The sequence below is a fragment of the Mustela erminea genome, chromosome 3, assembly GCF_009829155.1.
Source record: "Mustela erminea isolate mMusErm1 chromosome 3, mMusErm1.Pri, whole genome shotgun sequence".
NCBI lineage: Eukaryota > Metazoa > Chordata > Mammalia > Carnivora > Mustelidae > Mustela > Mustela erminea.
Window position 1 is genome coordinate 113,021,230 of NC_045616.1, and position 13,143 is coordinate 113,034,372.

The window sequence follows — 13,143 nt, forward strand, 5'->3', positions numbered from 1 at the left end:
CATGCCTTATAATGATATGTCATGCAAGGATGAATATCCTTGTACATGCTTCTTTGTCCTCTTCTCTGTTTTCCTCAATAAATTTCCAAAATGCAAAACTACTAGCCAGTATGTGAAAGGTTCTGATAACCAAACTGCCCTTTATAAAGTTTGAATCAATTTACATTCTTATCAGCAATTTGAGAATTCTACTTTATCCATATTTTTACCACTTATGACATTAAAAAAATGACAATTTGCTAGTCAAAAAATCATAGCCCATTCTTTCCATGAAAAATCTTAAATATGTCCTCAGTGCATACAGTATATCAGTAACAATTCCAAATGGATTTAAGAATTACTATAAAATTTGAAACTGTGAAACAGAAATGTAGAAAAAAATCTTTATCTCATCCTAGGATGGAGAGGGACTGTCTAGCCATAAGCAATTTAAGAAACAAGAATGTAAATGATTTATAGCTTTGATGACAAAATAACATCAAAAACTTTAGTGAATCACTAAGTAAAATAAAAACACTCCTTATACAAAATACTGCAAAGTATATAGAGAAACAATTTATAGTTAAAGAAATTGAAACTTCTGTTAAATATAGAAAAAGTTTCTGGTAATCATAGCTTTTCAAAGATGGAAGAGGGTCTTTTTAGAAAGAGTGAATTCCAAGTCACTGGAGAGGTTCAAGTTAGAACAATAATTATAGCGGTCTAATGAAAGAAATTCACTCATCAGAAAGCTATTTGTATATCTGTACATCATTTAATCATCCTTTCTACCTTGAGAATTTATAATCAAATGATGACATTTCTGCCAACATTTTAATGGCATAGGAAATTTATTGAAGCACCTATATTTGACACAATTAACATGCTGACCAACATTTCCAACCCATGGAATCTAAGTATCCTGAACATTATCAAACATTCACAATACAGAACAAATGTTGCTGCAAATAGAGTAAATGAGTAATAATGAATAGTCTTGGTCAAGACTAAAGCAGACAGGAAAAATTACCTTAACATTTTTCAGAGTAAAGCAACCATTAATTCATCAGAAAAATGGTGAAACAACAAAAAATATAAGACAACAAAACCCAACTACATTTCCGCGATTTATTTTAGTATACATTTAGCCATTTAATTGTGCACCAGTATACCTCCTTAAGAAAATATGAGATTGCACTTAACTGTTTTCTAATGGTTTTTTTTTTGCCTCTGAAAAAAATCAAGAGCACTTTTGTATGTCCACATTCTTCTCAAAGTGCTTTTTATTGCATCATATTACTAAATCAAAATGCATTTAATTATCCTTGTTATTATTTATAGGTATAAAATGTTTCTATTTTTTCCAGTTTAAAGTCATACTTAACATCTTTGTATATAGTTTTACATGATTTCATTTTTGATTAATTTCTTAAAGTGGAATTTCAAGAAAAAAGGCTGCTTATTTTGGGGGTTTTGATTAGTGTTGTCAAATTACCACCCAGAAAGTTTGTACTGATTTACATTGAGTTCTACCACCAACATAAGATTCCCTGCAGAATCTATAAAACTGAATATTATAATTCCTTTACATTTTTGCTGATTAGATAAGCAATAATAATCATGGCTTAATCTGTATTTCTACAAATTTGTGGTTTCTAATGGTGTTAAGCATTGTTTCCACACATCTGGTGCCTATTTTATGTAAAAGACTTAACTCTTAAATAGAAAAACTGTCATTTAGTTGGAAATCTTTACCATTGGAGATCAGAGTGGCAGAACAGACAGAGACTACAGTGTTTCTGGATTTTATTGGAATTGGAAGTACAAGATGAGTTGCCAGTATGTGACAGGAGGTAGATTTTTGTAATTCGTTTTTCATGTTTGAAACATAACAGCAGTTATGTTACTGTTATTGCAGTAAAGCCTGTTTTACTTTACTGGTTAAGGTATCACAGTTGCAACTATGTACTGCAGGGAAAATGTGTTGTGATGGCATGTTAAAAGCTGGATCTACTACAAAAAAGTGTTTCTCTGAGCTTTTCATATGGTATGTCTTTTCCTCAGATGTTGGATACCAGTTGCTTAAGGAAGGAGGTGTGTGTGTTTGCATGTGTGTGTGTGTGTGTGTGTGTGTTGCAGTGGTGGGGAGGGAGAAGGTTTAAAGGCCCTGTCAGGCTCATATAGGTACTCTGATGGCAATATTCCCTCCAGAACTTCCATGCCATTAGGCCTGGATCCTGTGCTGACACTTTTTGTGTCCAGTCCTGCCTCTTCTCCCTTTCTTTCTTAGGTGATGATGCTTGATAAGTCTCCTTTAGGGTCTCCTGGAAAACCCAACTTCAGATAGACCCTGAGTCTCCTAGGGAGAGACAGAAAGTCATGAACAAACAAATGCATACACAGGATAATTTCAGATAATGACAAGTATAATGAAATAAAGAAGTAAAATGAAATATGACAGTGGCCCATGGGTTGGGGAGTTAGGGCTGCTTCAGCTAAGGTGGAGAGAGAATGCTTCCTAGGCGTGATGAACGGAGACTGTAGTCATAGAAGGGCGAAGTTCATTTAAGGTAGAGGGAGGCTTCATTCCCTCATCCCTAAAATCCCTAGACAAAGGACCCAGGAATGAAATGCTTCTAATTTTTTTGACAGTCTAACTCAAAAAACCTCAGATTTTAAGTACATTTCTACAATACAGTTTGTCAGTCAAGGGCCCAACAGGAAACAGAGAACGCTCTGAAAATGGGATAATTTGAAGACAATGTATTAAAAGGGACGTTTATAAAAAGAACAGTGCTCTCCCGTCCCCAACATAGGATCATCAGATTTCCCATCCATTCCCTGGCATGCCAGACATAAAGAGGGAGAATAAGGCAGGGGCAGGGGAACCTGGACACAAGTTCCACAGGAATGGAGCCAGGAGTGAGTTCCCCTGGTCTCACTCTCCTTCCTCCTCTAAACTCCTGGTCTGCTCCCCAGTGGCCAAATCCAACCTGAAGCCAGAGAATCAGGGAGACAGTTTATGAAATCCAAACATTCTAGTCTGTAAGGCCACAAAATATGGTGATGAAGGGTGGAGGGTGGAGCTGGAGAGGCAAAGGAAGACATCCAGCATGTGTAGTTTGTATTATAAAGTAGTACTGGAAGGGTTTGGAAGAAATGGCAATAGACCCAAGTGAGGTTGTAACCCCGGCCTGACATTGGCTAGCTATAAATCAGCATCTGTGAACTACTTGCTTTCTTGAAACAAATAAACAAATAAAAGACTAGAATAAAACTGATTAATTTATTCTGAAATGGTATGATTCTAGATGTGTTAAAAATCAAAATTAAACATTTTAAATGTATTTTGATGAATGCAACAAAAAGTTTCTGGCATACATGGATATTGTTTTAAATTTCAAAAACAAAACAAAATCACTGTTGAGATCATCTGAGTCCCAGCTCTATGTCTTTCTAGTTGGTAAGTGGCTCTAGTTCAGTTAAATCCCTTACATTGATCTGAAATCAAATTTTAGTGGTAAGGTTATGAGTCAAAAAATAGAAGGATCTCTTTTTCTCAGGGACTCAGACTTCCTTTAAGATATAATTTAGAAAGAAGGGAGCATATTCTCGTTGCTGAAATAGCCACAATTTGCAGATGAGACCATCAAGAATGTAATGTGGGAAATCTTGGTAAACAAGCAACTGACTGCAGAAGAATAAAGGCTTAGACTGTATGTCCATATTGATTAATATTTTTGACTGAGTGGGATTTATATACTTGCAAAGTGAGATTCTGTTTGGATTCTACAGGCATGTTATTTTAAGGAAATGTCTTTGATAATAGCACCAGGATTTGTAGCAGAAACCTGTGTAAAATGGTCACAGTATCTTTACAGAGGATAAGATTCCAGAAAAGCAAAGAGTCACAGAAGGCCAAACAGCTGCAGAACAGTACAAATAGCTCTAATCTCAAATGCACGATTTATCAAATGGGAACATGATTGCTAGCAATCTTACTTTTTTTGGTGATTACAAAGTTGAGTGTACTAGCGCATGTGACTCTATATGAGGACTTGTAAAGAGCTTTTAAAAACAATTATGCATGAGTGTTGGAGATTTTAATTTAAACAGGACTCTGTGGAGGTAAATCAAGAGCATAGGCTGGAAGAAAAATGCTGAGGGAGACCTTCAATCAGGGGAGAATATTAAGTGGGACTCCTTGGGGAGAGGCCTGTTTTTGCTTGTCTGGGGTAGGCTAATCTACATAATTGACTAAAACAGAATGAACAGCTGTGAAATACAGCATTTGAATGTGTGGGTAAAACACAATTACAAAATATACAGGGTCACAGAACATGCAATGTATTTTCATAGGATTACAGAATTTCCCAGCTCATTTGCGATTTCAGAAATCGGCCAGTTCCCCGGAGAAGCTATGACTTTATCAAGGTCAACTAGCTAGTTAGTTATAGTACAGTAGCTAAGTATCTGGGCTGTGGAGTCAGACATCCTAGATTTAAATAGAAACTCCACTACTCACTCTGCAACTGTTAGAGAAAAACACTCTACCTTTCTGTGCCTCAATTTTCTTATCTATAAAGTGGGAAAAATAGGACACTGGTATCACATGAGATGATACATGTAAGCAATACTAGATGATGTCTGGAATGCAGTAAGTTATCAGTTAATATGAGGTCTGTTTATTACTAGCAAGAATGCAAAGCTGAAGTTATTTAAGTCTGGTATCAATGCTTTACCTACTCTATCAAATGCAAGAGCATATCACAAGAAGAATATATGTGAGAAATTAGTTTCTCAGCTAAAGTGGTTGTGAGACCCAAAATAATATCACGTCTGCTTGGAGATACAGAAGCAAATCTTTTCAAGTGCATTTTGGGGAAATGACTCAGATGAGCTCTTTAGAACTTTTCAAAATTTCAGTTTGTACTCTCGTGCTTAAATTCAGCATATTGGTCTTCCCGCACCCCCACCTGAAGTCTTTAATTAAACAACCAGAAAAAATATATATAAACATATTTTTTGATCATTGGTTGTTTTTAACATTGTAATTTTTCTCTAGTAATGATGTCTACTCATGTTACAGGATTCCCTTATCCTTTGTAATCAGACGAAGTTGGGCTTTTAAGTAAATGTACATTTCAAATAAAATAAAAGCATGCTATGAATTGGAAAACACGTTTTGAATATAGTTGGAGATGGACATCTGTTTTCTTAAAAAATACAAAGATATTAAAAAAAGACTTTTGTGTGCATAGAATAATTGGGTGGTTATCTAGATAAAGAAATCAAAGTAGAAGTTCACAGTCACTGTCTTACTATCTCTGGTTGAAATCCTGACAAACTTCTCACCTGTTAAGGTACTTGCTTGACCATATATTCTAGTGCTGGTAGCTCATCTTGAAGAGTCTGTTGTGGGGCATCTGGGTGGTGTAATTTGTTAAGTGTGTGACTCTTGGTTGGAGCTCAGGTCATGATCTTAGGATTGTGAAACTGAACCCTGCTTTGGGCTCCATGTTCAGCATGGAGTCTGCTTAAGACTCACTCTCCCTTTCCCTCTATTTCTCCTCCTCACTCTCCTTCTCCCCCTTCTTAAATAAATAAATAAATCTTAAAAAAATAAAAGAGTCTGTTGAAAGGGACAAAAACATGTCACATTGACTATTATTTTGAGTTATCTCTTATTGGCTGGGAGGTGAAGACATTTATTATTACTTAATAACTGTATTTGATCATATTCAATCTCAGAATTCTATGTAGTATCATTAAGTTTCAAGCAATGACACCGTAAAATATTTGTTATGGCTTTGTGCAAAATGCTGACAAAGCTATTGAATTTCCTGATTTTATAGGTGCCTTTACTGACTGTTTTAGGGCATGTTACATATATAATTTTATTGTACCCTGTCAGTATTTTATGGTTGACAGGGCCCAATGGCTAAGGAATATAAAATTTCTCCAAAGATCTGGCCTTTGGAATAGGCCAGTCAGAATATTGACATTCCCCAAAGTGGCTTTCATCATGCAATAGTATTCAACCCCAAAAAGGCATATTTCCACAGGTAACTAGAGAAAATTTGTGGCATGTATATGAGGTAAATTCTGAAAGCATTATTGACTGCTTCCCGTGATTAAAGACAAAGCTATCTCTACACAGTGGTCTTAAAATTTAATCAGAATACCTGCATAATGAGTTACTAGCTTCACTTCAAAGACTCCTAGTACTAGTGTTGAGTAATTTAAGGCCCATTAATGATGTTTATCAGGATTGAGAAAGGCATGTTTATGAAAACCCATTAAGTATATTTGTTGTATTGACTTATTTTTAGAGAAACTTAGCACCGCTATAAATCATAAAGTTCCAAAGAATAGATTTTGATGTTGATCATTAAGCTTTTCTAAATAAGATTCATTTATGAGTAGCTTCTTCTATAAATTGGTTCTTTTAGATTTTTTTTTACATAATTTAAGTGAGGCACTTAATATAGAGAATTGTTTCAAAATTCTCAGTTTGAAAATGCTTATGACCATTGCTTTCTTTTTTTCTTCTCTTTATTTTATTATTATTATGACTATTTTAATCTTAGGTTAGTGATACATGCTAGGGACATGCCAAGTGCTTAAATACAAATAAGACAAAAACAGATGTAGTTCCTGATCTGACACATCATGTGGTGAAGATGCAGGTTTGTTACACATGTCTGTAGCTTGTATTAAAATCTGTTGAATGTAGTTCTGTCTACATATATGGCATACTTTTTGCAGAGTTATATGTTTGGATATTATTTACATCATATTTTATAGCTCTGCTTTACTTTTAATATAGGTATATGAGTATTCGTTACCTCTTCATGTATATAAACATATACATATGCTTATTTCCACATACCAACCACTGATCAAATGAGTTATCTCTGTATCTTCTCATTGGCAGGTGGTCATAACAAAGTTACAGGACATTTTATGAGTTACAGATCTCTTCTTGCTTTTATCATCTCACAACCAGTTAGGATGACAAGTTTTTATTTCAAGTGTTCAGGAGCATCCAAGTATGGCAGGATCTGAGTGACTCATCCCAGCTCACTCATTCTGGTCTGTATGAACAGGACTCCAAGTGGAATACTTTGTCTACAGAGTTTCTGCTTTAACCCAATAGGAGACACAAATGCCTTATAAACATAGACTAGAAAAATACTTCTATGTATTTTTTTTCTGTTTTATAAAGCATGACATTAAAAAAATTAAAACACTGGTGTAAATACAAATGTTGTTGCGACTAAAACATTTTCATCTATTTTATTTTTTAACTATGGATAAAAACTCATTTCTTCTGCAATAGCATTAGTCAACTTATTTTTCTTGTTCACAGCACTCGTGTTTACAGCATCAGTTCACAGGTGTTAGTTGCCATGAATATGTATCCGCAAAAAGTGTAAACCACAACCTATATACCGAAAGCTTCACCCCCAGTTACACAGTTGAGCATCTGCTTATGGCTCTTGCTTATTTTGTTTTATCATATGTGTGCCCTTGTACCTTTAATGTCCTTTGTGTTCATTCTGTCGGATGAAGTTGATTTTCTCTAGTTTCTCAAGATAGGGATTTTTTCTGCTATCTTACAAAAGTAGCATGGAAGTTTTGGTATGACTATCATACACATAATTTTATTTTCTTTAAAAATCTCTCTTCTACATAATGCAAGTTTCTGTATGTTAGTAGCAATCATCCTGTAACTACATGTAGGGGGGCGGGGAGAGGGAGAGGGAGAGAAAGAAAGAAAGAAAGAAAAAGACCAGTGAGAAAATCAGTCAGATATTTCATAGCCAAAATAAGTTGTCATTTTTAAGCCCCTGGTAAATAATTAAATGTTATATAATTAATAGTTAAATGTGAATGTTAGTTTTTATATAATTTCTAGAATTTATAAAATATAAGTATTTGGTAAGTCCCATTAAAAGTAGAAACAGGGGCGCCAGTATGGCTCAGTCAGTTAAGTAACTGCCTTTGGCTTGGGTCATGAGCCTGCTTCTCCCTCTCCCTCTCCCTCTGCCTGCCACTGTGCCTACTTGTGCTCTCTCTCTCTGTGGCAAGTAAATAAATCAAATCTAAAAAACAAAAAAAGAAAGCAGAAACAATCAGCTTGATGATAAGATAAACTCTAGTACTATATACACAATGTTAATCAAATGGATTAAAATTTATTTACTGTTAAAAATATAAGAAGAATCCCTAAAGCTTAAGGCACATTATAAGTTGGAAAAAAGAAGAGAAATTATGCAATAAGTCCTCCAAACAAAAGATTTATAATCAATAAAACGAACTGCTTGCTTCTTTATAATTTTTTCTTATCCAGAAGATGTTATTGATTGCCTTACAATAAATAGAACAAAGCCTGTGCCCCTGAACAGCTTACATTTTCTTGAGAGAAATGGTACTTAAAAAAAAAATCGAAGAAAGAAACTGAAGGTTTTACTTCTTAATCCCCTTCTCCCATCCCCCGAATCCCTCCCCTTTGGCAATCATCAATTTGTTTCTCTGTCTTTGTTGTTGTTTGTTTGTTAAATTGCTTTGTTTATTATATTCCACATAGAAGTGAAATCATATGGTATTTGTCTTTCTCTCTCTGGCTTATTTTACTTAGCATAGTGTTCTCTAGGTCCATTCATGTTGTCATGAATGACAAGATTTCATTCCTTTCTTATGGTTGAGTAATGGTTAATTCATTATGTTATATACCTGAAATTAATTTAAATTTTTAAAAGTGAAAAAAAAAAAAGCAAGATAATTTCAGATTGTGATACTTGTCTGAAGGCAATAAACAGGTAAGATGCAACGTTAGTTAAGGCAACTACTTTGGGTGGGCTGTTTGGGAAAAGCCTCTCAGAGGAGGTGATTTTTGACCTGAAGGATCAGAAGAGAAGGCTTGTGAAGATCAGGAAGACACATGTTCTAGGTAGAAAGGAAAAATGTGAAGACTGGAAGAAAAAATATAAACTAACAAATCATTTAGGACTACATGCTTTTTGACTCATTTTAGTAGGTCTTCAATAAAAGATTACTGAAAAATTTTGATAGAGGAATATAAAGACATTAAAGGGACATATTTGTATCTCTCTGATAAAATAATAAAGGTGTCAGGTGTTCTAAATAAGTCACTCTTTCAGCCAACTCTTCCAGAGGATGTTTTCTAACAGGTCATGAGAATATCAGATTACTCAGCACAGAGCAAATCAGGCAATATATGAAAGGTTGATTGTGTGTTGTATTAAAGCAGTTGCAAAATACCATACTATGCATTAGAAATGTCAAAAATGATGAGTCAAAGCCAAGATTTAATGAAGATCAGATTTGAGGGAGAAGGAAACAACTGTGAGTGGAAGAGGAATTACCCATGTTGATATTCTCAATCACCTGTGATGCCTAGAAAGTAAAGAGCCCAGGGACCATCCCTCCCTACACCAAGACATTCTGAATCATGGAAACTGCCCGTTTAACAAACACTCCCTGGTGACTTTGGTACAACAGGTAATGCACCACACTCTGGGAAAAAACTAATTTAGTTCCGTCTTTCTTTCTTTCTTTTTTAAATAAATCAGCCCGAGGCTTATAAAGGAAAATGGTTATTCAAAGCTGTTACACCATTTTTTTTTTTGCTAGAACTTTGGCTAAATCTGTCCCCTAGAGGCCCAGTTCTGCCGTGTTTGATATTAGATTTAATTTTTCTACCTCCAGCCATGGATGAGCTAACAGTATATATTGTTACTATTTCTCTTCTAGAATTACAACCACAGCTGCTTGCATGATGGACTTAAGGCGGTACCCACTGGATGAACAAAACTGCACCTTGGAAATTGAAAGCTGTAAGTTTTTCTTAGAATGCAGCTAGACTGAACACTGCTTTAAGGTTATTCTTGTTCATGTCCAGACCACAGGTCCTACAAAGGTCTTGCTACCATAGTAAATCTGGTGGATGGAGGTACAGTATCTTTCCTCAGTGATGTGCCAACCTCTTAGTCTCATCTCTAAATCCCAGGGAGAGATATATAAGGGAAGACATAATTTAGCAATAAAAGGAAGACCCTAAGACCTCAGAAAGAGACCAAGTGCTATTCCAGGCATTTAAAGAATGGAATTAGTGCACAGGGCCACAGTAGGGTTGAGAAAATAAGTGGTGACGGTAGGCTAAGACAGGAAGTCCCAATTGTTTTTGCCTCTCATAAACGTTATCTCTTTGCAATTGCAAAGTCAATGTGGTCTCTGGACCAGTCAAAACATTCCAGAGTGTGGATTGGTGGAAAGGTTTTTTTTTGTTTTTTTTTTTTTTTTAAAGACTTTATTTATTTATTTGACACAGAGAGATCACAAGTAGGCAGAGAGGTAGGCAGAGAGAGAGAGAGAGAGAGAGGAGGAAGCAGGCTCACTGCCGAGCAGAAAGCCCGATGCGGGACTCGATCCCAGGACCCTGAGATCATGACCTGAGCCGAAGGCAGTGGCTTAACCCACTGAGCCACCCAGGCGCCCTGGTGGAATGGTTTTTATTCTGAGGGACTATTTTCAGTGTCTAAAATTTATTTTATATTCTTGCCGAAGGCCATATGACGAACAAGATTGGTGTATATGTGCATGTTTATTTTCTTTCCTGTGCTGACCTGTTTTGCAGTGTTGTTGCTTTTCTGGGCCACAGTTTCAGGGTACTTCTTTTTTTTTATCTTAATTTAATTTAATTTTTTTCAGTGTTCCAGAATTCATTGTTTATGCACCACACCCAGTGCTCCGTTCGATACGTGCCCTCCATAATACCCACCACCAGGGTCACCCCCCCACCACTCCCTAAAACCCTCAGTTTCACCTACCCTATTGGGTGAGCAAAAACATTGATTTATTTCATAGCCTGTCTCCTTTTTGGAGGTCACACTCAGAGGTCATTTGAGATAGAATGGGATTTTGAATCTCTTTTTGTCAGTTCTTTGCAATGTTTTCGTACCTCGTCCCATGAAACAATTGGAAGCTGATGATTTTATATCCAGCATTCTAGATAATGAGTAACTTGACTGCTGTGCAGATAGGATATCTCAACTGTTATGAGGAACTCTAGCTGTGACAAGGAGTCCAACTCTAAGTCATTGCTCTGAGAGGAAATACAAGCATTTATGGCACATTGCTGGTATTTTGTCCATTAAAAAAAAAAAAAACAACTTGCAGAGATAATTAAATTTACATGCATTTTTAAGAACGTGATTTCATATTTGTTACTAAATCGTCATTATTTTCACATTTGATCTTTGCAATAAGGAACTATTGAATGAAATTGGCCTGTAGGATTTTGATGATTATTTTTATGTAAGTATTTTTGGGATAACTTTGCATTTTCATAACTTATGATACAATTTAAGAGTAGAATGTTCTTCAAAGTCCAAATTCTTTGGTTGTTTCAAATTGTTGGTGTAAGGATGTGCATTTTTTTTTAAAGTAGATTTCCATGTACTAATATTAAATTTTTATGGTAATATAATTTTTCATGATGGAATTTGAATGGAATTTTAAATAATCATAATTTTGCACATAGTTAAAGCACTTGCACTGTTGTTATTTCATCTGAGCTGTTTGCAACCCCCTCAGGTAAGTAAAAGAACTTTTTATTTTAAAGAACAGATGCCTAAGGGCACAGGCAACACCCAGGTATTTTAAAGTAATTAAATTATAATTCTGATATGAATCTTTTAAAATTAACATGATAATTCCTCAGACTTTTAGAAACTTTAAATTTTAATAAAGGGGCTTTTATATTTCTTATTTCAATTCACAGTTATCCTTCTAACAACATTTTTTCCCCAGCTTTACTGAAATATAATTGATATATATAATATTGTGTAAGTTTAAGATGTATAATGCCATAATTTATATTTGGTGAAATGATTGCCACTGTAGGGTTACTTAACACATACATTATCTCACACAATTACCCTGTGTGTGTTTGTGTGTATGTGTTGAGAAATATCTACTCTCTCAGCAACTTCCAAGTATGAAATATGTAGTTGTTAAGTATAATCACTATTCTGTAGATACCCAAACCTTATTCATCTTTTAACTGAACACTTGTAACCTTTTAACCACCTTCAGCCATCTCCCCCAGCATCCACCAAGTTACCCCCTGTTTCTATGACCTAGTATTTATTTTTAGATTCCATATATAAATAACATCATATACTATTGGTCTTTCTCTAACTTATTTCACTTAGTATAATTACCTTAAGTTTTGAGGTGCCTGGGTGGCTCAGTCGGTTGAGCCACCGACTCTTGGTTTAGGCTCAGATCATGATCCCAGGGTTCTGGGATGGAGCCCTCCATCGGGCTTCATGCTGAGCACAGAGTCTGCTTAAGATTCTCTCTCTTCCTCTCCTTCTGCCCTTCCCCCCACAAATAAATAAATAAATCTTTAAAAATACCCACTTAAGTTTTATCTAGTTGTCACAAATGACAAGATTTCCTTTATGACTGAATATTCCATTGTATGCATAGATCACATTTTTAAAAACCTATTCATCAGTAGACACTTGGGTCATCTCTATGTCTTGGCTATTATAAATAATTCTGCAATGAACATGGAAGAGAAGATATTGCTTCGATATAGAGATTTCATTTCCTTCATCTACTTACCAAGACGAAGGATTGCTGGTTGACAGATAGTTCTACTTTTAATTTTTTGAGAAAATTCCATCCTGTTTTCCATGGGGTCTGTACCATTTACATCCTCACCATCCGAGCACGAGCTTCCCTCGTGCCCTCTTCCTCTCCTCTTCATCTCTCGCTAACACCTGTTCTCTTGTCTTTTTTATAATAGACATTCTAAAAAGTGTGAAGTAATACCTCATTATGGTTTTGATTTGTATTTTCCTGATACAAATTCTTTTGCAAGTATATATCCAGTTTCCCCAACACCATTTGCTGAAGAAACTATTTTTTTTTCCCATTGAGTATTCTTGGCTTCCTTGTCAAGGATGAACTGACCATAGCTCATCATGACCAAACTCTCATGAGCTGAGAGTTTATTTCTGTTCCATTGGTCTATGTGACTGTTTTTATGCCAATACTGTACCGTTTTAATCATTATAGCTTTGCAGTATAGTTTGAAATCAGGAAGTGTGATGCCTCCAGCTTTAT

The 13,143-nt window shown here is 35.3% G+C and overlaps 1 protein-coding gene across 8 annotated transcripts in view; it reads left to right on the top strand.

The window, feature by feature from the left end:
- GABRB2 (gamma-aminobutyric acid type A receptor subunit beta2) overlaps positions 1–13,143 on the top strand; it is a 239,180-nt gene that overhangs the window by 109,208 nt on the left and 116,829 nt on the right. For all 8 annotated transcript variants that reach the window (XM_032337114.1, XM_032337115.1, XM_032337120.1 and 5 more), the window contains one exon: positions 9,760–9,842. In XM_032337114.1, coding sequence (XP_032193005.1) covers positions 9,760–9,842 — 83 coding nt within the window. The remainder of the gene's footprint in view (positions 1–9,759; positions 9,843–13,143) is intronic.